Below are 21,112 nucleotides of genomic sequence, written 5' to 3'. Positions count from 1 at the left end.
GAGAAAAGAAAGAAAGAGCCGGGTGAGGGTGGGGCCCAATGTAGAGAGGCTCTGGTCCAGGCTTCCCAGCATAGTATTTAGCCCCTCCAATCACTCAGACAGATTTTTGAGAGCGGGATTGTTTGACATAAGCATATTGATCTTCCATTTCTCTGACAGTTCTATCGATCTCTTGGGAGATCGATAGCCTTGTCAGAGGAAGCACATGGTAAATAATAAAACTTAAGGCTAAATAAATAAAATGAGCCAAAAATAAAGGTTTCAAACCGCAACCCTGCAATGCCAAATGTTCTGCTGGCAGTGACTTTTCTTGCTGGTGGGTGCAGGGGTGGGCTGCTACAGGTTCGCCCAGGTTCAGGAGAACCTGTAGCTATCGTTATGGCCGGTTCGGAGAACCTACAAATCCTACCCATGACCGCCTACCACGCCCTTCCCAGGAGTGTCCACACAGCCCGTTTTTGATGCGAGATAAGTGCAGGGCCTGCACAGAAGTTTGGGGAGGGGGAAAAAAGGGCCTCCCGGAAAGCCTCCAGAGCCTGGGGAAGGCAAAAACGCCCCCCTCCCCGCTGTGGTGCAGGAAGCTGATTAGGCCAGGGGTCAGCAATCTGCAGCTCTGGAGCTGCTTGTGGCTCTTTCCTCCCTCTGCTGTGGCTCCATTACCGGTCGGTGCCACAATTTTGAGAGGAACTTCTGGGGGATGGGGAGAGAAGCACAGTGCGCCAGGAGAAGACTCTATGGCAAAGGGAGGGTTTTCCAGTTGTCTCCACAATTGATAGGGCTTTCGGTTATGACAGGTAGAGGAAAAAGTGCACCGCGCTGGGAGGAGACTCTATGGTGGGGGAACTGAACTTCCGGTCAGCTCCAGAATTGAACAGGGGGATTCCGGTTAGGACCTTTGTGGCTCCCAGTGTTTTCTGTGGGAAACGGGTCCAAATGGCTCGTTGAGTGTTTAAGTTTGTTGACACCTGGACTAGGCCATGCCCACCATGGCCACACCAACCCAGCAACTGAGCAGAGAACCTGTTGCTGAAATCCTTGAATCCCACCCCTGGATGGGTGATTGTCACTGGGTAAGGAAAGGAAGGTAGATAATCCAGCAGCTCCTGCCTTCTATCCTGCATTAAGTGGGGTGAACAAGCCTGCAGATGTGTTACTGTAGATGACTAACTCCAGTGAGAATTAGGGGGTTACCTGGAACCCTTTGGCTCTGGTTACCTTGGGACAAGGGCCAGGACATCCATCTTCTTTACCCTTTCTTGCTCATATATATCCAGGCTTTACACATACCCAGGGTGGTTTGCTTCTTTCCATTGATAATTGAGGTGGTAAGGAAAAATGGATATGATTCTGAACTGTGTAGAGTGGTCCTAAGTAACAAATTGAGCCAAATATACTTGAAAGCAGTGTTTTTAAAGCTGGCTGGGGAATTCCTGGAATTGAAGTCTATTCATCTTAAAGCTGGTGGAGAAACATTGCTTTAAAAGGTTACCTGAGTATACGGAGTGAGTTTTGGCTTGCTCTGTAGCAGCAGGGTTTACTTCAAGATACATCATTTGAATGCATAGGATCCTGCATTATATGCCCATAGGATCCTGATTCACTTTTACAGTCAATGCAATTCAATTTTGCAGCTACTAAGCTTGTTGGCCGAGCAGGTACAAAAATAGCCAGGGAAATGATTGAAACCTGGGAAACGGGCCCCTTGTCTGTCAACACCAATAGGAAGGCACAACATAAAGATGACTCATAGAATAGTCCAAAGCACATATTGCAGTAGAGAGAAGTTCCCTGAGGATGGACTCCAGCACAAGTCCGAAAGCTCAGAAAAGTAACCCCCCCCCCCGGTCCCGGTGACCAACCCAGATTGGAACTTGCAACATTTTCCTGGGACATGTATATTTGCCTTCATTCATGATAGTCAATACTCTTTGGAATTCTGGGTAATTTCTCCTGCTTTGGGTAGCAGTCTGCAGCCAACCGGTATATGATATGAGGATCAAGATCTACCTATCTCTGCAGAGATGTAAAGTTTGCTTTTTGTTTATGCAAATGGGTAAAAACTGATCAAAATCTGGCCACAGGAGCAGCAGGGAAACTGAGCAAGTGCATAATTGATCCCTCAGTACATTGCACTACCTTCCCTAAAATTGCAAATACGAGGTACATACAATTGAAATTAAAGAGCATGGAAAGAGATGGGATGTGAATGGAAAATGAATGGATTTTTCCAATGGCACTTTTGGAAGAAGTTTTTCCCTTTTAATTCTAGAGTCTTTCCCTACAGGGTTAAATAAATTATTTTGTTACTGAGATCAAACCCAGTGAATGCTGTAGGTTTATTTCCTCTTGGTACACACACAACTCACACTGTCTACCTTTTTCCTAAAAATAATATGTGCTATTTAACGTGGGCATGCTTAGCACCGTTTTTTCCTTGGTGGCATCACAGATGGATTTCATTTTGGCTGTATCTTTATTTAAATCATGAAATCATTTCTTAAAAATATAGTTAGGTAAAGTATTCGTAAGTCTGGAAATGAAATAGATAATCTTTATTATCCCACTGATTTTCTTGGGGAGAACAATTTGCATTATAATTGATTTAATTCAGTTGCTCATTTGGTTAAAACTTCACAGTATTTTCTGTCTTCCACTTAAAATCTAATCTGCATTAGGAATTGTAAGTAGGCATCGCATGTATTGTAAGACAGCATTCCACCTGTAATGTTTACCTAACCTTCTTCTAGCAAACAACAAAGACCAAAAAAAAATCCAATACCAACATCAGCCTTAGCAGGAGCAAGAAACAGGCTCCTTGTCATGAAAAACCCCTCTTTAATTACCTCTTGTGAATGAATTGCATTCACCCACCAAAAAGTCCAGGCAATAGTCCTTCAAGGAGTTAACTGCCGTAACAGACCTTATCAGTTCCTTGCGATAATTGCAAGGCCTTGAGCTTCCAGCTGAAAGGCTGCAAATTAAGTTCTGGCAAGCAGTCTTTGTGGCACGAAACACCATGAGCAAAATCTTCAGAAATACGAGCTGTTGTCTCCTACAACAACTACTCCCCTTCCCTTCTATTTATTCCCCAGCCAGGAATAAATCCATGTGTACTTTGCTTCCTGAGTCGACTCCTTGTCCTCCATTGTTCTCCTCTCCTAACTCCTCTGTGCATACGCACATCTGGAACAGGCCCCAGCTGTTCTTCCTCATCACTCATCTCAAAGGCAGCTGCTTCTCCGGTGGCTGGCAAATGTTGGACAGCCCTGGCTATATCTCTGCGTCAGACACAGAACATCCATCAAAGCCTTTCCCAGACTCCAGCACTGGCCCAAGTTCCTCCCCAACCTCCTCATCATCTGAGTCTACCGCCTGTTCCGCTGACAGCTGGCAGGCCACAACAGGTAGGAAGGGTAGGGTAGGGTAGACTAGAGTAGGTAGAGAATGCCTGGAGATCATTATGAACTTAAATCTCTGGTCTGCAAGGCACATTCAATGCAAAACTCAAAATCTTCATGGAAAAGATTATGATGGAGCAAGGCTATTTGTATTCATGAGGATTTTTGTAAATCTGCTTCTTATTTCTGTGGCACTTTGACTTCTCTTTCTTTTTATGTTGTGGAACAGTCTGGGCACCAGAGAAAATGCTTTCTTGAACATTGTTCAGACTCTCCAAAGAGATCCATTTGCCCCTTCCTTTCTAATCTAATCTAGGATGCTAATACTACTTTTTTTCAGAAATGACAGGGGTAAGGCCACATGTTTTCTTCACCTGTGTTCTTAATTTTGCCATTTTTCTTCTGTAACCTCTTCAGATGGGTTCTCTTAGGATACTACTTTTGGTGCTTACTGTTTTTTTTTTAAAGCAGAAAACCAAGCTGATGATTTTAATATTGGAAATGCTCTTTGCAGAGTGGCAGTTGGTGTGATCTGGCCATCCATTGTTACCAAATGTTTGGCTTTTGGCTGCACCTCCTGGAACATATTGTAACCCTGGCTAGAGGATTTGGTTAACCTGGCATTCCCTCATGGATCCCCCAAGCTGTTTTCAACATGGTTTGCTTCAGCACCATACGACTGGTTGCATTCTGAAAAGCTTTCTGAAATGACTGACCCTTGCCTTAAGAAATAATAGTTGCCAAGAAAATTTAGCAACCGTTCAATTTCAAAACAGGAGTCTTTGCTGTGAATAGAGTAGAATAACAGAGTTGGAAAGGACCTTGGAGGTCTTCTAGTCCAACCCCCTGCCTAGGACAAATGATTATCCAACATCTTTTTTAAAACTTCCAGTGTTGAAGCTTTCACAACTTCTGGAAGCAAGTTGTTCCACTGATTAATTGTTCTGTCAGGAAATTTCTCCTTAGTTCTAGGTTGCTTCTCTCCTTGATTAGTTCTCATCCATTGCTTCTTTTCCTAGCCTCAGGTGATTTGGAGAATAGTTTGACTCCCTCTTCTTTGTGGCAGCCCCTGAGATATTGGAACACTGCTATCATGTCTCCCCTAGTCCTTCCTTTCATTAAACTAGACATACCCATTTCCTGCAACCGTTCTTCGTATGTTTTAGCCTCCAGTTCCCTAATCATCTTTGTTGCTCTTCTCTGCACACTTTCTAAAGTCTCCACATCTTTTGGTACAGCATGGTCTCAAATCTCATCTTGCTTAGGAAAAAAAAAATGTCACAATGCAGCTTGGAGCAAAGCACTGTGGGATAAGAGAAACCCAGCGAGCCTTGGGAATGTCAATATTTAGCAAAACAGATTTACAAGAAGTGAATTATGGATAGTCCAGGAGGAAGTATCTACAGCTGATTATCTTATGCTAGCCCTTCACTTAAATGACTTATAGGATGTTTCTCTCCTGCTGCCTTCCCAGTGCCCCAAGCTTTGCTTTCTTTTTATCTACTCTTAGTTTACTATTTGATGTCTGGAGTGGCTTTTTTTTCTTTTATGGTTTTATACCATTTTGCTTCTTTTACTATGTGACAATGGGAGTTTGCATCAATCAGGTTTGCTGGGCAATTCTGCACCTCGGGTTACCAAGTTTCCTATCCACCCTAGCAAACAATAATTTTTCCAATTGTTTCTTCCTGTCTATTCTGTTAAGGCAAAGTGAGTGGACTCCAGGTCCCCTCAAATGAGGTCATCTTATGGGACCAAGGAAATCTACCTTCTGTGTCACTGCACTTGCCCTCTGGAATAGCATCCCTCTCCCCCTACTGAGATATAGATGGCCCTCACTTGCTCTTCTTTTCCCAGGGTTGGTTTAATATCTTTGTGGAGCCCCTTGTTGTGGTTTTTGTTGTTGTTGTTTTTGGTGTTTTTTAGTCCAGGCTGTCACACTTCGTTGCTATGTTTTTAATTGTTTCGATATTTGCATGTTCAAATGTTGCAAGTTGCTCCAAACCTTTAATAACAATAACTTTCCTTGGCTCACAAGCAGTGGTGGGATTCAGCCACTTTGCATCTATTTGGGAGAACCAATTGTTATTTTTCAAACCAGTTCAGAGAACCGGTTGTTGGAAGAAATCTCATTTTGTGTTTTTTCCACTTTACAGAGCTAATACTGTAAGGAAGGCAGGAAGGAAACACTCTGTTGTTTCTAGCCTAAACTTTATTGCCCTGCTTACAGAAACTGCCTCTCCGGTTAGCCCTTATTACATTGTAACAGCTAAGGTGAAGTGCCCATTGACGTGAGTGATGTTGAGTTGGCCACGCCCACCCAGTTAGATGACTGCCGAGCCATACCTACCCAGCTGATCATTAGGGCAGAGAACGGGTTGTTAAATTATTTGAATCCCACCACTGTTCCCAAGTCAAGGAATGTGATTGTTGATCATGCTGAAAGTAATCTCTTTCTTTCTAGGGGTCCTGATTAATGCTTATGCCACAACCTCTAGCCTCACACATCACAATGCTCAGCAGTGAGGCTACTTTCCTAGCTGTAGGCCAGGGGTGTCCAAACTTGGGAACTTTAAGACTTGTGGACTTCAACTCCCAGAATTCCCCAGCCAGCCATGCTGGCTGGGGAATTCTGGGAGTTGAAGTCCACAAGTCTTAAAGTTCCCAAGTTTGGACACTCCTGCTGTAGGCTTACCTTAGTGGTTTTTCAGCAATGACAGGAGAACCTATGACTGGCCTTTGAGATGTTACTAGTACTACAACTCTCATCTCTCATCTCTGGCCATGTTCACTGGAGGCTCCTAAGAGTTCCACTTCATTAAGATTTGGTGAATCATAGGTTCCTCATTCAGACATCACATAAAGTTGTGCGGCAATGCCTGCCATCCCAGTTGTCATGGGATTCATCTATTGATCTGTTTGTCAATCACATTTATATTTGGTTAACTTCAGTCTTTGCAAGTTGCTTCCAGGGAAATGGTGATTGGAATCAGAGGTCATTTCTTCAACTGCTTCATCTGGATTTCTTCCACGGTGTCTATTTTAAGCTCATCCCTACTTTCCATCTCCTCTTCTTTCTTTTCATTCTCGTCTCTTTGCCCTTTGATCTTTGGATAGCGAAGATTCTCAAGCTTGACAAAGATGTGCCTTGCTAGACTCACTAATTGCTTTCTATTCCTGCAGCTCTTATTCATACCTTTCACCTTTGTCTGCCCAAGTTCTTATCAGTAAGGTGGTCTTGATGGAAGCTGGTCACAGTGGGGTTTTATTAATAAATTACCTCGAATGGCTTAACATACAAATCTTACGCAAATACATTTTTTAAAAATAGATAGAATAACATACTGTATCTTGAAGGCACAAATTGGTTTTCAAAACAAAGAGGGTTCTAGTTATATTCTTGTATCTGTTTCTATATTCAACCATTTCTTTATTTACCTATCTTTTCAAATTTGGGCAGTTTGGGGACATAATACAAACAGTTCCCCAAAACTGGATTCTTCTTGGGTACTGTGGTATAGAACATTCTCTTTTTGGTTCTTAAATTAAGCTGATGAAAGAGTCTTGTTAAACAAGGATGCTAAAGAGTCTGGAGGTTAAATCCTACGTTGAATGATTAAGGGAACTAGGTATGTCTAGTGGTGGTTCAGTAGCTAAGATACTGAGCTTGTCAATCGGAAAGATCGGGAGTTCGGCGGTTTGAATCTCTAGTGCTGCGTAATGGAGTGAGCTCCCGTTACTTGTCCCAGTTTCTGCCAACCTAGCAGTTCAAAAGCACGTAAAAATGCAAGTGGAAAAATAGGGACCACCTTTGTTGGGAAGGGAACAGCATTCCATGTGCTTCTGGTGTTTAGTCATGCTAGCCACATGACCATGGAGACGTCTTCAGACAGTGCTGGCTCTTTGGCTTTGAAACTGAGATGAGCACTGCCCCCTAGAGTCAGGAATGACTAGCATATATGTGCGAGGGGAACCTTTACCTTTAGCCTAATGAAGATGGACTTGAGGGACCATCAGAGAGAAAAGGGGATTGACTTGTTCCCCAAAGTACCACAGGTCAGGAAGAAGCACTGGGTGGAAGCTTGTTAAAGAGTGATCCAACTTGGAACTAAGGAGAAATTTTCTATCATGAGAGCAGGTAATCAGTGAAACAGCTTGCCTTTTGGATGCTCCATTATTGGAAGTTTTCAAGAAAAGATTGGACAATCATCTGTCAGGCATGATATAACGTCTCTTGCCTTGGGCAGGGACTGGACTAGAAGACCTCCAAGGTCCCTTCAATCTCTACAATTCTATTTTTTCCCTAAGAGAAGAGAATTTTGGAAAAAAAATCTCATGCCTAGAGTAGGAAGTTCTTGGACTGCAGTAGGAACAGAGAGGTGTGAGATCTGCATGGGAATGGTGGGTCTTTCATTCCAGAATTCTCTTCCATTCTGCAACCTTCTGGGCTGTTGATGCCTTCATTCAGTTCCAAAGCAGACATCAAATGGGGACTCCTCTCATGCACTTTTGTACAGCTAGGAAAGAAAGGGCAGCTAAGCAAGCTGCAGAGTGACAGAAAGTTATATGTATTCATCCGTGATAGCATCAGCGGTTGAAGCCCCTGTCACTTTCAAGAATAAAGAAATAAATTCACGAGGTGAATAAGATGGAAAAATAGAAGCACCTTCTTTTTCCCCCCCTTCACATGGGAAGAAAACTTTGAGAAATTTCATGAGACAACTGTCAAGCGCCAGGGAAATTAGAAGATCCAGGCAGTTACAAGATTTATTGCAAGCTTAAGCTCTCTACAAGAATCTGAACTACTAACAGCCAAAGGAAATTGGAAGTAAATAAGAGTTAAAGGAATTCAAGGTGGGCTGGATTTTTAGATCTCTTGTGGGCATGAAGAGATTCAAGACTAATGACATGTTTGACCCCTCCCTCAAACTCAGCCTGGTCATCTCCTACAACAACTTTATTTAGTTGCAGGATGGTTTTCTGACCTAGGCTTCCCCAAAAAGCACGAGGCAGAGTCCTGGTCCCAACAAAACCCCTTTTATTAAACGACTGTGAATTTCTCTCATTTACATTCATCAAGGCCTGACAAACAGTCTTTCAAAGGAGTAATTATGACTACAGACCTAATCTATCTTGGAAAGCTGCCATGTGAATATTTTCCAAACGAGGTGCTGTGCAAAGGAAGACTGGGCACAGAGTCTCTGAGATTCATGGGCAGATTTTCACACTCCTGAAACGAATCTAATGACCAAGTGAACAAATAGTTTACTGCAAAATCCCACTCCCCTTTCATTCCTCTTTTATTTCCTATGGGAGGGGCCAGTCACCTTTCACCTGTGACTTTACTCCCAAGTCTACCATGATTTCTGAGTTGTTCTTTTCTTCTGGCAGCTCTGCTCATGAGCACACTGGAAACAGGCTTTAGCTGTTCCTCTGCCTCACTGCTGTCTGGCTCGGTAGGCATCTGATCACTGCCAGACGGCCTCGGCCTCATCTCTGCCTCTGTTGCAGAGCCCTCGTCCGAGCCTTCCCCAGCCTCCAGGACTGGCCCATGCTCCTCCCCAACCTCCTCACTGTCCAACTCTGCTGCCAGCTCCTCTGTCAACTGGCAGGCCACAACAAATAGTTTCTTGACATCTCAGCTAATCTTTAACATTGAAGGCCCTATGTTACAGCCGTGAGAAGTTGCCATCTCCTGACACAGTAGCCTAGCTTTCCTGAGAATTGTGCCCCTTAATTCTCTCCTAGGAGAGCGATTGCTGCCACTTAAAGCAACGATAGGTCTTTTTGAGTAGATAGAAATAAAATAATAAAAAAAGGAGGAAGGACCTTTCAAGGGAGCGGAATGAGCCAAATCAATCCCAGGGCCCGGCGTGTCGGCAGGAAAGCAGTCTATACATGCAACCGACATAACATTGAACGTGTGTGTCTGGTATTCCTCATGGACTGCTTTTCTGTAATTGACTTTTGACTGTGCCCTGAGCTCTCATGAGCCTTTAAGAATTAACGAAGCAGAGTGTTCGCATTAGGCCGAGACTGGCAATTTCACACCCGCGCGTGCATTTCTGTGCTGATTTAGTTGTAAAGTAATTTCTTTCTGTTCCCTAGTTTCAGCCATATGCTAATAACATCTGTTAGTGCAGCTTCAAGATGCTTCCTTGCTCACGTCTTCTCTCTGCAGACTACAAGATTAATATAGCTCCCGCCATTGTCTTGTGGATAATGGAAGCCCAGAGGGGGAATCTCCCTCTTTTATGGATCTACACAGGACTATTATTTTATGTTTGTGGCTGGGCCACGGTGAGGTTTTCATGGGTATTTTTTTTTTAAAAAAAGAAAGCATGCTCTTAACAAGACCGGCAATTTCTCTATCTTGAGCATCTGAGAGCTTTCAGTCCAATTTCACTGCGATTCATTTGTAATCTATTGAAGGCAGTGTGACAGCACCTGCTTTGCTTGGCAGAGAGTTTAATGTTAGTCTTGGGAGGCCTGTAGAGAAAGTACTTTCTTGAAATGGTTGCCAGAACGGCTGGGGCCATTTTGCGCTGCTGGATTGGAAAGCAGAGGTGTGTCCCTATTTTTAAAAAAAAAAAAAAAAACGAGAATGGCAATTTAGATCTCGGCATATTTTTTTGCTGCAGTAGTAAAGACTTGGCATGTAATAGGATGGAAATGATAATTTACTCATACCATCTAACTTGCTTTGGATGGATGGATTCTGGGCCAAGTGCAATTTAATTTTCAAACTTCCTTATCAACTTCTTATTAGATATCGGATACAATCATTTTCTGTGTTTCCCTGAAAATAAGTCAGGGTCTTATTTTCTTTTGACCCCCGAAATAAGCACTTGGCCTTATTTTTGGGGAGATCTTATTATTTTTGAGGTGCAGGAGGCAGCGAGTGTGGTCACTTCATGGCTGCTGCTGTGCTGCAATATTTTCAGGAGGGCTTATTTTGGGGGGAGGGCTTATTGTAGTGCATGCGCTCAAAAGCCTGATTGGACTTATTATCCAGGGAGGTCTTATTTTCAGGGAATCAGGTGTATCTTTTTGTTTTACTGTGGAGAGTGTACGATATATTAGTGGTATCCATGGTCGTTCTTTGCTTACTAAGATTTAGCCAACTTTTTTTTTAAAGGATGATGTAGATAATCAACATTTGTATACCCCTCAGCTTTCAATTATTTCATATGCCATCATAAAAAATAAAGATGTTAGATCAGCCCAATGTTTGTTTGGAAGCTTTCCAAAAAATAAATTCATGAAAGTGATACTGGAAAGATCTCACAATTAAGCCACAAAGATGGAAACTCTTGACTTACTACATTTCTACCCAGTAGATTTTGAGAGATCTAGGACAACTCTCCATGGCCAACTCACCACAGCTAACTTGCTACAGCCAACCCACCATGGCCAACTCACCAAGGGAAAACCTACTATGGGACAATTCAACATTGTATTAATTGTTTCATTCAGGTTTTTTTATTATTATTGGTGTCCATGTTTTTTTTTAATTATTGTAAATCTTGTATTTCTGGATTGAGTTTCTTTATTCTGTTATAATTGGAGCCGTGGCGGCACAGTGGTTAGAATGCAATATTACAGGCTAATTCTGCTAACTACCAGGAGTTTGATCCCCACCAGGCTCAATGTTGACTTAGCCTTCCATCCTTCCGAGGTCAGTAAAATGAGAACTTAGATCGTTGGGGAAAATATGCTGACTCTGTAAACCACTCAGAGAGTGCTGTAAAGCACCATGAAGTGGTGTATAAGTTTACGTGCTATTGCTATTGGCCACAGTTCTGTTAAAATTAAGCTAGCTTTTGTATTTGTTGAATTGTCCTTTAGTGAGTTTTCCTGCAGTGAACTGGTCACAGGGAGCTAGCCATGGTGAATTAGCTGTAGTGAGTTGCCCCATTCCAGATTTTGAGAAGGTATATGTAGATTTTTCAAGCAGAATTCACCATTTCCCTAACTGTTTGGTTTATTCTCAGCTTCTGTATGGTTAGCTTTCTACAATAACTATGCTTGATAATGCTCACTGCTTGCAAACATATAAAATAAATATGGAAAACTTGTTGAGTTCTTTTACCTGTAATTTTAATCTGATATTTTAATAGAAACCATGAAGCCTAAGGTCAAGAAAGAATTTCCTTTATGTTCTTCCTTCTTAACTGAGTCTCAGGATCAGATGGACAGATCAAAGAGACCTTGCCAATTGCTGAGAAAATGCTAGCAGCATGCTCTCAAATCAATCTGCACTTTGATTTATTCTTCTTTCAAAATCCAGATTGTTTAAACCATGGTTGAAGAGTCTGGCCTATGTATAACTCTAGGATAGCTAGGATTCTGAAATATTGCACTCCCCTACATTATTAAATGAATTGGCATCCCTGCCAGGAGTAAAGCTAAATAATAATTATGTAAATCCTTAATAACAGATGGTGATTGGAATCTTTGAGAAATGACTAGATTGATGGGTGTAGCTATTTCTCAAAATGTGCTTTGTGCTTAAATGTTGCCAGCTCACTGGCAAAGCCAGAGTGAATTTTGACAGTGCTTCCACTTTGGCTCCACAAGTCATGAGTTGAAGCCTGTTTCAAGCTCTTTCAGTCTTGGCTTGCTGTTTTACCTGCACCTGTAGGCCCTCTGCAAGCTTGCCCAGTCAAAACAGGAGCAGAATTGGACACTTTGCTTGGACAGTCCAGTCAGCTTTAAGGGAAAAAAATGGCAACTGACTGCCAACGCCTTGGGAGTTCTGACCAACTGAGGCTCTCCACACTGAGCCAAAAGTAGATGGGCTCACACAACTAGTTTCACTGCAGTTAACAACTCCATGATGCTTAGTGATAAATGTGACTCAGGCTGACATCAAGGTATCCTGTTTTCCTGAAAATAAGCCCTCCCCAGGTAATAAGCCCAATTGGGCTTTTGAGTGCATGCGCTAAAATAAGCCCTCCCTTAAAATATTGCAACACAACAGCAGCCATGAGGTGACCACACTCGCCACCTCCTGCACCTCAAAAATAATAAGATCTCCCCAAAAATAAGGCCAAGTGCTTATTTCGGCGGTGAAAAGAAAATAAGACCCTGTTTTATTTTCGGGGAAACACGGTAGTGCAACTCTCTTTTCTATGTGTAGTGAAAGAAAGAGATCAGATAGGTTGCCGCTTATCTGACAGTGCCATGGCTGTGGATTTTCCCCCCATCTCCCAAAGTCTTCCCCACTCACACCATTACAAATATCTTCTTGTGGCTGCTTCCAAGATTGGCAGAGGAAGCACTGGGGCTTTGCTTACTCTCGGACTTCCTCTGCACCCATTGTTCTGTGGCTCCATCTTCTGATCTTGGAAATTATAAGGAAAAAGACATGGGGTTGAGGGATGGTGTTTCCAAGCAGATGTATCCACAGTGGACCTGTATGAACTGAACCCAAAGCATTCATAAGATAACATATTGCTAAGACAAGCACTTCTGGGACTGCAATAGGCAGCGAAATAACACCTCTGCAAGAAATGAACAAAGCTGTCATTCCGAGAGGTGTGCTAAAACAGAAACTGGAAGATTAGGAAAAATGTATACAACAGGAAGAGTATAACAGCAAGTATAATGATTGTGACAGGGACGCAATGGCTCAGTGGCTAAGATGTTGAGCTTATCGATCAGAAAGGTAGTTAGTTTGGCGGTTCGAATCCCTAGTGCCTCGTAACGGTGTGAGCTTCTGTTATTTGCCCTAACTTCTGCCAACCTAGCAGTTTGAAAGCATGTAAAAATGCAAGTAGAAAAATAGGAACTACCTTTGGCAGAAAGGTAACAGCGTTTCATACATCTTCGGCATTTAGTCATGCCGGCCACATGACCACAGAGACGTCTTTGGACAATGCTGACTCTTTGGCTTTGAAACGGAGATGAGCACCACCCACTAAGAGTCGGGAATGACTAGCACGTATGTGCAAGGGGAACCTTTACCTTACTGTAATGATTGTATTATCAAGATTAAGGCTATTAGAAAAATATGATAGAGGATGAATTCCCAAATAATCTCCCATGATCCTGAATAGAATTTCTAACTCTACGTAGATATTAAGGGTGAACATCTGCATCTCTTAGCAACATACTGCATATCCTTCAACACTTCAGTGTCTCCTGATAAACATCTCAAGATTGCATTGGTGCAATTTGGTGATCAAAATCAGGTTTGTCTCTTTGATATGCAGCATTTCTTTCCCAATAAATTGTCCTCCATTATAAAATTTTATTTTTTATAAAGTTTTATCCAACACTGGAGGTTTTTAAGAAGCGATCAGACAACCATTTCTCTGAAATAGTATGGGGTTTCCTGCCTCAGCAGGGGGTTAGACTGGAAATCCTCCAAGGTCCCTTCCAACTCTGTTATTCTGTTATCTCTCTTCCAAGGAACTCCTAGTCACCTTTCGAACTCATCTATTATATCCCCCATCTTTTTCAATCATTTTTGCTTGGTCGGGTATCCTGGAAAATGAAGTCTTAAAATGGCTGCAGTTGGGAAACGAATGGAATGGAACAGGAATAGGAATAGAATTCTTTGTTGGCCAAGTGTGATTGGACACATAAGGAATTTGTCTCTGGTGCGTAAGCTCTCAGATTCCATAACAACAAGTGACAAATTATGATCATAATCGTAACATACTATCATCATAAATCATAAGATGTAACCTCAGTGATGATCATAGTTATTAGTTATGGTCATATGAATAAAAAATTCTGATGATTGCACTGGGGATGGGAAAAGCATTACCCCCAAGTGCAGTACCCCAGTTCACATCTTACCAAGCATCAGGCTGTGGGTTTGGAAAGGATTCATGTACACGAACTAACTGTATAACAGTTCCAAACTTTGCAAAAAATCTCCTTCCCCCTCCACCATTTTTTTTAGTATACTTACATTCAGTCCTGGTCAGTGACCATAATTAAAATCCTTTGATGTGTATTTTGCTTTTTTTTAATAATTCTTGACCCACTTTCACATTATGTTGAAGGAGGTTATCCTTTTCTAATTGGAGGTAGGAATTGGGCAGGCAGAACCAAGGAATTTACCTGCTTGGCATGAGGAGAGCTTGTTCCTTTTTCAGAGTAATTGGTATAAAAGCCTAGAACTACTCAGAGAATTGTTAAGACAATTCCATTCAGGATGAGGGGGGTCATATAGATGTCAGTAGCATCACATTATTGCCATTATAATAGTGATTGGGGCTTTATCCCAGAGGATAAATTGCTTTTATGGACAGCTCAGTTAATGTTCTGACATGACATTAAAATGTTATCTTGCTAATGCAAACATTTCTGCAAGCTTTTTCTGGGTGGACTAGAGGAGAAACTAAATAGACTTGCAGAATATGGTGTTTTCCTCCAAAATGACCATAGTGTTTTGCAGTTATTTCATCTCAGTGAGGCCAAAATTTAAAACGGGACTAAGCAATCTAGAGTCCTCTGGATATTTTTGAGTGATGTTGTTAGTTGCGAAGTCATGTCTGACCCAACCCGACCCCATGGAAAACGTTCCTCCAGGCCTTCCTGTCCTCTGCCATCCTTTGGAGTCCATTTAAGCTCATGGCAACTGCTTCAGTGACTCTATCCAGCCACCTAATTCTCTTGTCGTCCCCTTCTTCTTTTGCCCTCAATCGTTCCCAGCATTAGGCTCTTCTCCAGTGAGTCCTTCCTTCTCATTAGGTGGCCAAAGTATTTGAGTTTCCTCTTCAGGATCTGACCTTCTAAAGAGCAGTCGGGGTTGATCTCCCCAAGACTGACCGGTTGGATCGCCTTGCAGTCCAAGGGACTCGCAGGAGTCTTCTCCAGCATCATCATAGTTCAAAGGCCTCAATTCTTTGGTGCTCAGCCTTTCTTATGGTCCAACTTTTACAGACATACATTGCAACTGGGAAAACCATAGCCTTGACTATACGCACTTTTGTTGGCAGGGTGATATTTCTGCTTTTTAGTATGCTGTCTAGATTTGCCATAGCTTTCCTCCCCAGAGCAAGCCTCTTTTAATTTCTTGGCTGCAGTCCCCATCTGCAGTGATCTTGGAGCCCAGGAAAATAAAATCTGTTACTACCTCCATTTCTTTCCCATCTATTTGCCAGGAATTGAGAGGGCTGAATGCCATGATCTTAGTTTTCTTAATGTTGAGTTTCAACCCAACTTTTGCACTCTCCTACTTCACCCGCATCAAGAGGCTCTTTAGTTCCTCTTCACTTTCTGCCATTAGAGAGCGATCATCTGCACATCTGAGATTGTTGATATTTCTCCCGGCAATCTTAATTCCAACTTTTGAGTGATATTTCCAATTCAATTCCAGAACAATCAAGGGTCAAAAATGCTGAGAGTGAGAGACCAAAAAAATCCCTAAAGTGCCCCAGATTGTTTACTTCTAATATAAAAAAAGGCTTTCCAACTATGACATTACATTGATTCCCTTGTTTGTACAATGCTAGAGGTAAATATTGATAGAAAAAAAGATTGAATTCACATTCACTCTTTTCAAAAAGCATCTATTAACTTCAACCTTACGGAGAAACCACTTTTCTAGAAATAAGTTGGATTGAGTGACAAGCGTTACTTCCATCCTAGGTCCTTGTAAGAAAATTCATTCACATACAGTATATTTGTCCCAACAGGCATATTTCTCATAACCAGGTTTTGTTCATTTAGAGGTTTTGTATATTCCCCTTTTGCTAATGTAGACATTTTTGTAAACACATTATACACAGTTCTTGTTGATAAATTGGTACTGCAAACTCTAGCAGCATGCTAATATTGATGAAAACTTACAGTCTGGTTGATGGATAAGTTTGGAAAATGCGCATTGGTGATTTAAACAGATTTCTCACTTATCACCACTTCATAGATGGAGTGTGGTCCATTCCTGTTCCTCTGAGAATCTATTGCTTTGTGTTTATAGGATGTTGGGTTCTTTCTTTTCCAGGTGATCAACGTTCCAACATTGTCAATGAGTCCAGCAGCCTATTAGGGGGGTCCCCTCGAAGGCCGTGTGGACGCAAAGGCTCCCCCTATCACACTGGACAGCTTCACCCAGCTGTCCGAGTGGCCGATCTTCTCCAGCACATCAATCAAATGAAAACAGCAGAAGGGTATGGCTTCAAGCAAGAATATGAGGTGAGAAAAGAAACAGAAGTGAGAAAGCTCACCCTCTCTCTCCTTTCACTTCCCATGCATTCCACTTCATATAAGGTAGCTGAAATTTGGTTCAATTTAAGAAAAAACATTTTTTTTAAAAAAACCGCTCCCCCCCACCCCCACCTTCAATGGAAGGAAAATGGTCACAATGGAAAAATATAAAAGAAGGTTTCTGACATGCTTGCAAGAATTAATAGCATAAGTACGTTCTCTCTTGGGTGAAGCCTCCTTCTCTGACATCTGCCTTTTCTGGAGAAATCTTCCTTTTGTTGGATTCTGTGTCCCACTGCTGACTTTGGAAGGGTTACAAGCAGTCCAAAGCCACCATGACACGATGCCCAGAATATCTCATGGGTAGGATGATGCCAAAAGGACATTGTGTCCTCCCGAAGCCACCAGCACTGTCTCTTCTTCTGTATCCAGACAGAACATTTTCTGTTACTACATTTCAAGATGTTGTCACAAACTGCATTTCTTGGTTGCATAAAATTGCTGTCTAACGTCCAATTGCTAGAGACCTTCTTCTCCAGGATTACTGGTCTGGGCTACTCTGACAAACCTGGGCTGGTTAAAATACAGTAATTGAAAAGCTGCTATGTATTTCCCAAACCAGTTGTTCGAAAAGCACTCAAAAATAAGAAACAGGGAATGAAACACATTATTTTCTTCCATTTTTTACTCTGTTACTTTCAGCAGCAGGCATTTCTATGATATCACACCAGCATCAATGGAACCCACTTATGAAATAAAAGAAAAATTAAAAAAAAAACTGGAATGCATATCTAAACATTATACTGTAAGGGTAAGAGGTGGTGATATCCAAAAGCCCAGGAATCCTGTCCAACCTCAACACTGGGAAGTGAATAACCCATTTTTTTATTGAACGGAAAGTGTGTGTGGTGGTGGTGGGGAAGGATCTAGATTTAAAACCTGGTGCAAACATTTCTAAAGGGTTTCGTTTCTGCTTCTACCTTGTGGGCAATTAAACAATGGACCTAGCTGTGTTGTGACTATGACCAACAGCAGACAATCTTTGGGTTGATGGAAGTGGACATATTTCATCATTTTTCTACAAAGGTGTATGTTGGTCTACAGCCAGGATGGAGAACCTATGGCACCTCTCTGCGGGCATGTGAGCCGTTGCCCAGCACACACGCCTCCCGCTGACCAGCTGATTTTCAGGTTTGCCCTGCAGGCGGGAGGCATGCGCGCATACTTTTCTCCTCACTTTCTGCAGCCGTGCCTTCCCAGATCTCCAGAGATTCCCCCCAGCATTGTTTTGAGTTGAGAGGCTTTCCCCCCTCTTTTAGGAGGCCAAAAGGGGGGGTTTTGTGTGCGCATGTGCGGAGCAAGCATGGGGGGTGTCACACATGTATGCGCATGGGGTGTGGGGTTTGCAGGGGTCACACATGGATGTGCAGGGGCGTGGGGTGTGCTGGAGGGGCATTGAATCATGGGTGTGGGGACACATGCACGCACCACAGCATGAGTGTGTCTGTGTGTGTGTATGTGTGTGTGTGCTTTTGGCACCAGAGGAAAAAAAAGGTTAGCCATCACTGGTCTAGAGGTTAAGGCACCCGGCTAGAAGCCAGGTGACAGGGAGTTCTAGTCCTGCCTTAGCCACGAAAGCCAACTGGGTCATCTTGGGCCAGTCACTCACTTTCTCTCAGCCTAACTCACCTCAAAAGCTCATTGGGAAAAATAGAAGGAGAAAGGTATGTTGGACATGTTTGCCACTTTCAGTTGGCGATTAGAAAAAAGAGAGGGGGGGAGAGAGAGAGTGAGAGAGAGAGAGAGAGAGAGAGGAGGGAAGGGAAGAAGGAAGGAAGGAAGGAAGGAAGGAAGGAAGGAAGGAAGGAAGGAAGGAAGGAAGGAAGGAAGGAAGGAAGACTCAGGAGTTGTGGTAAAAACTGTAGTTCAGTCATAAGGATGGGATGGCCTTCCAGAGGCTACTGCACTACATTCCCATCATTCCTGACTGTTACGGTAGTTGTGTGGTGAAAGAAACCCAGTTGCCACCAGGGAAAAGCCGTTGTGAAAGAGTGATTGAAATTCCGCACATTGAAACTAAGTGGCAGTAGGTCATAACAGAGGCGTGCATTCTCCCTGACGCAGTTCCTTGTTGTGTGCCCTATGATTTAAATTTCAGGAAAATGTCTTTCTCTACTGCCCTCTTACTCAGTCAGCGAGGTTCCCCAGGGCACTGCCAGGGGTGAAGGGGATCCTGCGGAAGATGCCCCAGGAGGCAGCCTCGTCTCTGTACCCATCAAGCATTCTGTGCCCTGGTTTCTCTACCCCCACCCCCATTTGCCCTTCTAGCACACTTTCCTTTCCTTTGATATAACAGGTAAAAAGACTTTGAACGTACCTGAGAGCTAAACTTTAGTTGTACTTGAAATCTTAATTTCTCCAGAGGGGCTCAAACAGTGGGAAGGAGACATCACAGTTCCTTGGTTAATTCCTCCAGGTTATGGGACTGTGGAACAATGCCCAAAGTTTCTCTCTTAATGGTACCCAGGGGAAATAGCCAATAATCACTGCGACCTCCTGTTAGTGTGCGACATATTTTTCCTGTGGTACAGACAATGAGAAGAGAATGGGATATTGGTTCCATTCTTATTTATTTTATAGAGCTCTCTCCTCTTCTTCTTCTTCTTTTTTTAAAAAAAATCCTATTTTAGCAAGGCTTGATTAATTTTGGATAACTTCTCTTCCATTAAATCATTTCCAGGCAATTTTTGATATAGTGGTTATGTCTTGTGGCATTCCTTTGGCAGTGGGGTGACATTTAACCAACTTAAATAGTGTGGGTTAGCTTTGGGAGATCAGTGTATTTTTAACAGAGTGTCTTAATGTTGGCCACTAAGTGTAAGATGATATTTGGATATTACTATCTCTGTCGGTACGGCTCGTTCCTATAATAGTCTAACACGGGGGTGTCAAACTCGATTTCATTGAGGGCCGCATCAGGGTTGTGTTTGACCTTGGGGAGGGGGGGTGCATGGCCCAGGTGGGCATGGCTAGTTTGATGTCATTCATGTTGGGAACTCCTGTGGTGGCCCAAGCACTCTTATTTGCGAAAATGGGCTCCCAAGCTCCGTTTGCAGCTGTGATGATCTCTTGCAACCCTCTGCCAGCCAAAATGGAGCTTGGGAGAGCTTTGCGCAGCCCTCACAAAGTCTGTTTTTGGTTGTGACGGCCTCCTGCAACCCTCTGCCAGTGAAAATGTAGCCCGGGAGGGCTGCATGCAGCACTCCTGAGCTCCATTTTTGCTGGCAGAGGCACTGCAGGCCAGTCTTTCTCTGTTTCCAGGGTGGCCACATGGGCCAGATCTAAGAATCCTATGGGCCAGATCTGGCCCACAAAGCCTTGAGTTTGACACCCCTGGTTTAACACCTTTAAGAAAATGCTATACATAATACATACTACAGATAGTCTTCGACTTGGAATATTGCATTCAGTTTTGGTTGCCATGATGTAAAAAAAGATGTGGAGACTCTAGAAAGAGTGCAGAGAAGAGCAACAAAGATGATTAGGGGACTGGAGGCTAAAACATATGAAGAACGGTTGCAGGAACTGGGTATGTCTAGTTTGATTAAAAGAAGGACTAGGGGTGACATGATAGCAATGTTCCAATATCTCAGGGGTTGCCACAAAGAAGAGAAAGTCAAACTATTCTCCAAGGCACCTGAGGACAGAACAAGAAGCAATGGGTGGAAACTAATCAAGGAGAGAAGCAACTTAGAACTAAGGAGAAATTTCCAGACAGTTAGAACAATGAATCAGTGGAACAGCTTGCCTCCAGAAGTTGTGAAAGCCCCAACACTGGAAGTCTTTAAGAAGCTGTTGGAGCCATCTGTGTGAAATGGTATAGGGTTTCCTGCCTAGACAGGGGTTGGACTAGAAGACCTCCAAGGTTCTCCAACTCTGCTATTGCATTGTATTGGCTATTCTTTGGTGACCCTTCAATGTTACAATGGCACTGGAAAAAAGTGAGTTATGACTGGTCCTCGCACTGACAACTGTCAGACCATCTCCACAGTTATGTGATCAAAATGTGAATGCTTACCAGCTGGCATGTCCTTATAATGGTTGCAATGTCCTTGGGTCATGTGATCACCATTTGCGAACTTCCAACAAGCAAAGTCAACGTGGGAAGCCACCTTCATTTAACGACTTCAGTGCTTCACTTAATAACTACAGTAATCCGCTTATCACAGGCAAAAAGTTCCTAGAATTGGGCACAATTCACTTAGCCTTGCTTAACAGTGGAAATTCTGGCTCCCACGGTGTTCATAGACCTCTGCAAAATGACTGTGCTTTGCTTTGCACTGTGGAGGTGATACAGTTTGCCTCCGCGGGGGCATCAGTGATGTATAGTGTAGCCTTCATTGTCCTTGTACGTCATGTATACAACAAAATTGGTTATTGATGTGTTTTGAAGGCAGATTTTTGAGGTCTCACGTGCATGGCCAGGAATTGTGGAAGAGGCTTATGAGCATGTGCTGCACCAGCGCGAAAACGTTTCTGAGAGCACC

The 21,112-nt window shown here is 42.9% G+C and overlaps 1 protein-coding gene across 4 annotated transcripts in view; it reads left to right on the top strand.

Moving 5' to 3' along the window:
• Window positions 1–21,112, top strand: part of PTPRU (protein tyrosine phosphatase receptor type U) — a 274,199-nt gene that overhangs the window by 190,723 nt on the left and 62,364 nt on the right. For all 4 annotated transcript variants that reach the window (XM_081962455.1, XM_081962453.1, XM_081962454.1 and 1 more), the window contains exon 16: window positions 16,363–16,553. In XM_081962455.1, coding sequence (XP_081818581.1) covers window positions 16,363–16,553 — 191 coding nt within the window. The remainder of the gene's footprint in view (window positions 1–16,362; window positions 16,554–21,112) is intronic.

This window comes from Natrix helvetica, assembly GCF_964273705.1.
Source record: "Natrix helvetica genome assembly, chromosome: 9".
Lineage (NCBI taxonomy): Eukaryota > Metazoa > Chordata > Lepidosauria > Squamata > Natricidae > Natrix > Natrix helvetica.
The sequence above is the reverse complement of the archived record's forward strand: the minus strand, read 5'-3'. Positions and strand labels throughout refer to the sequence as shown.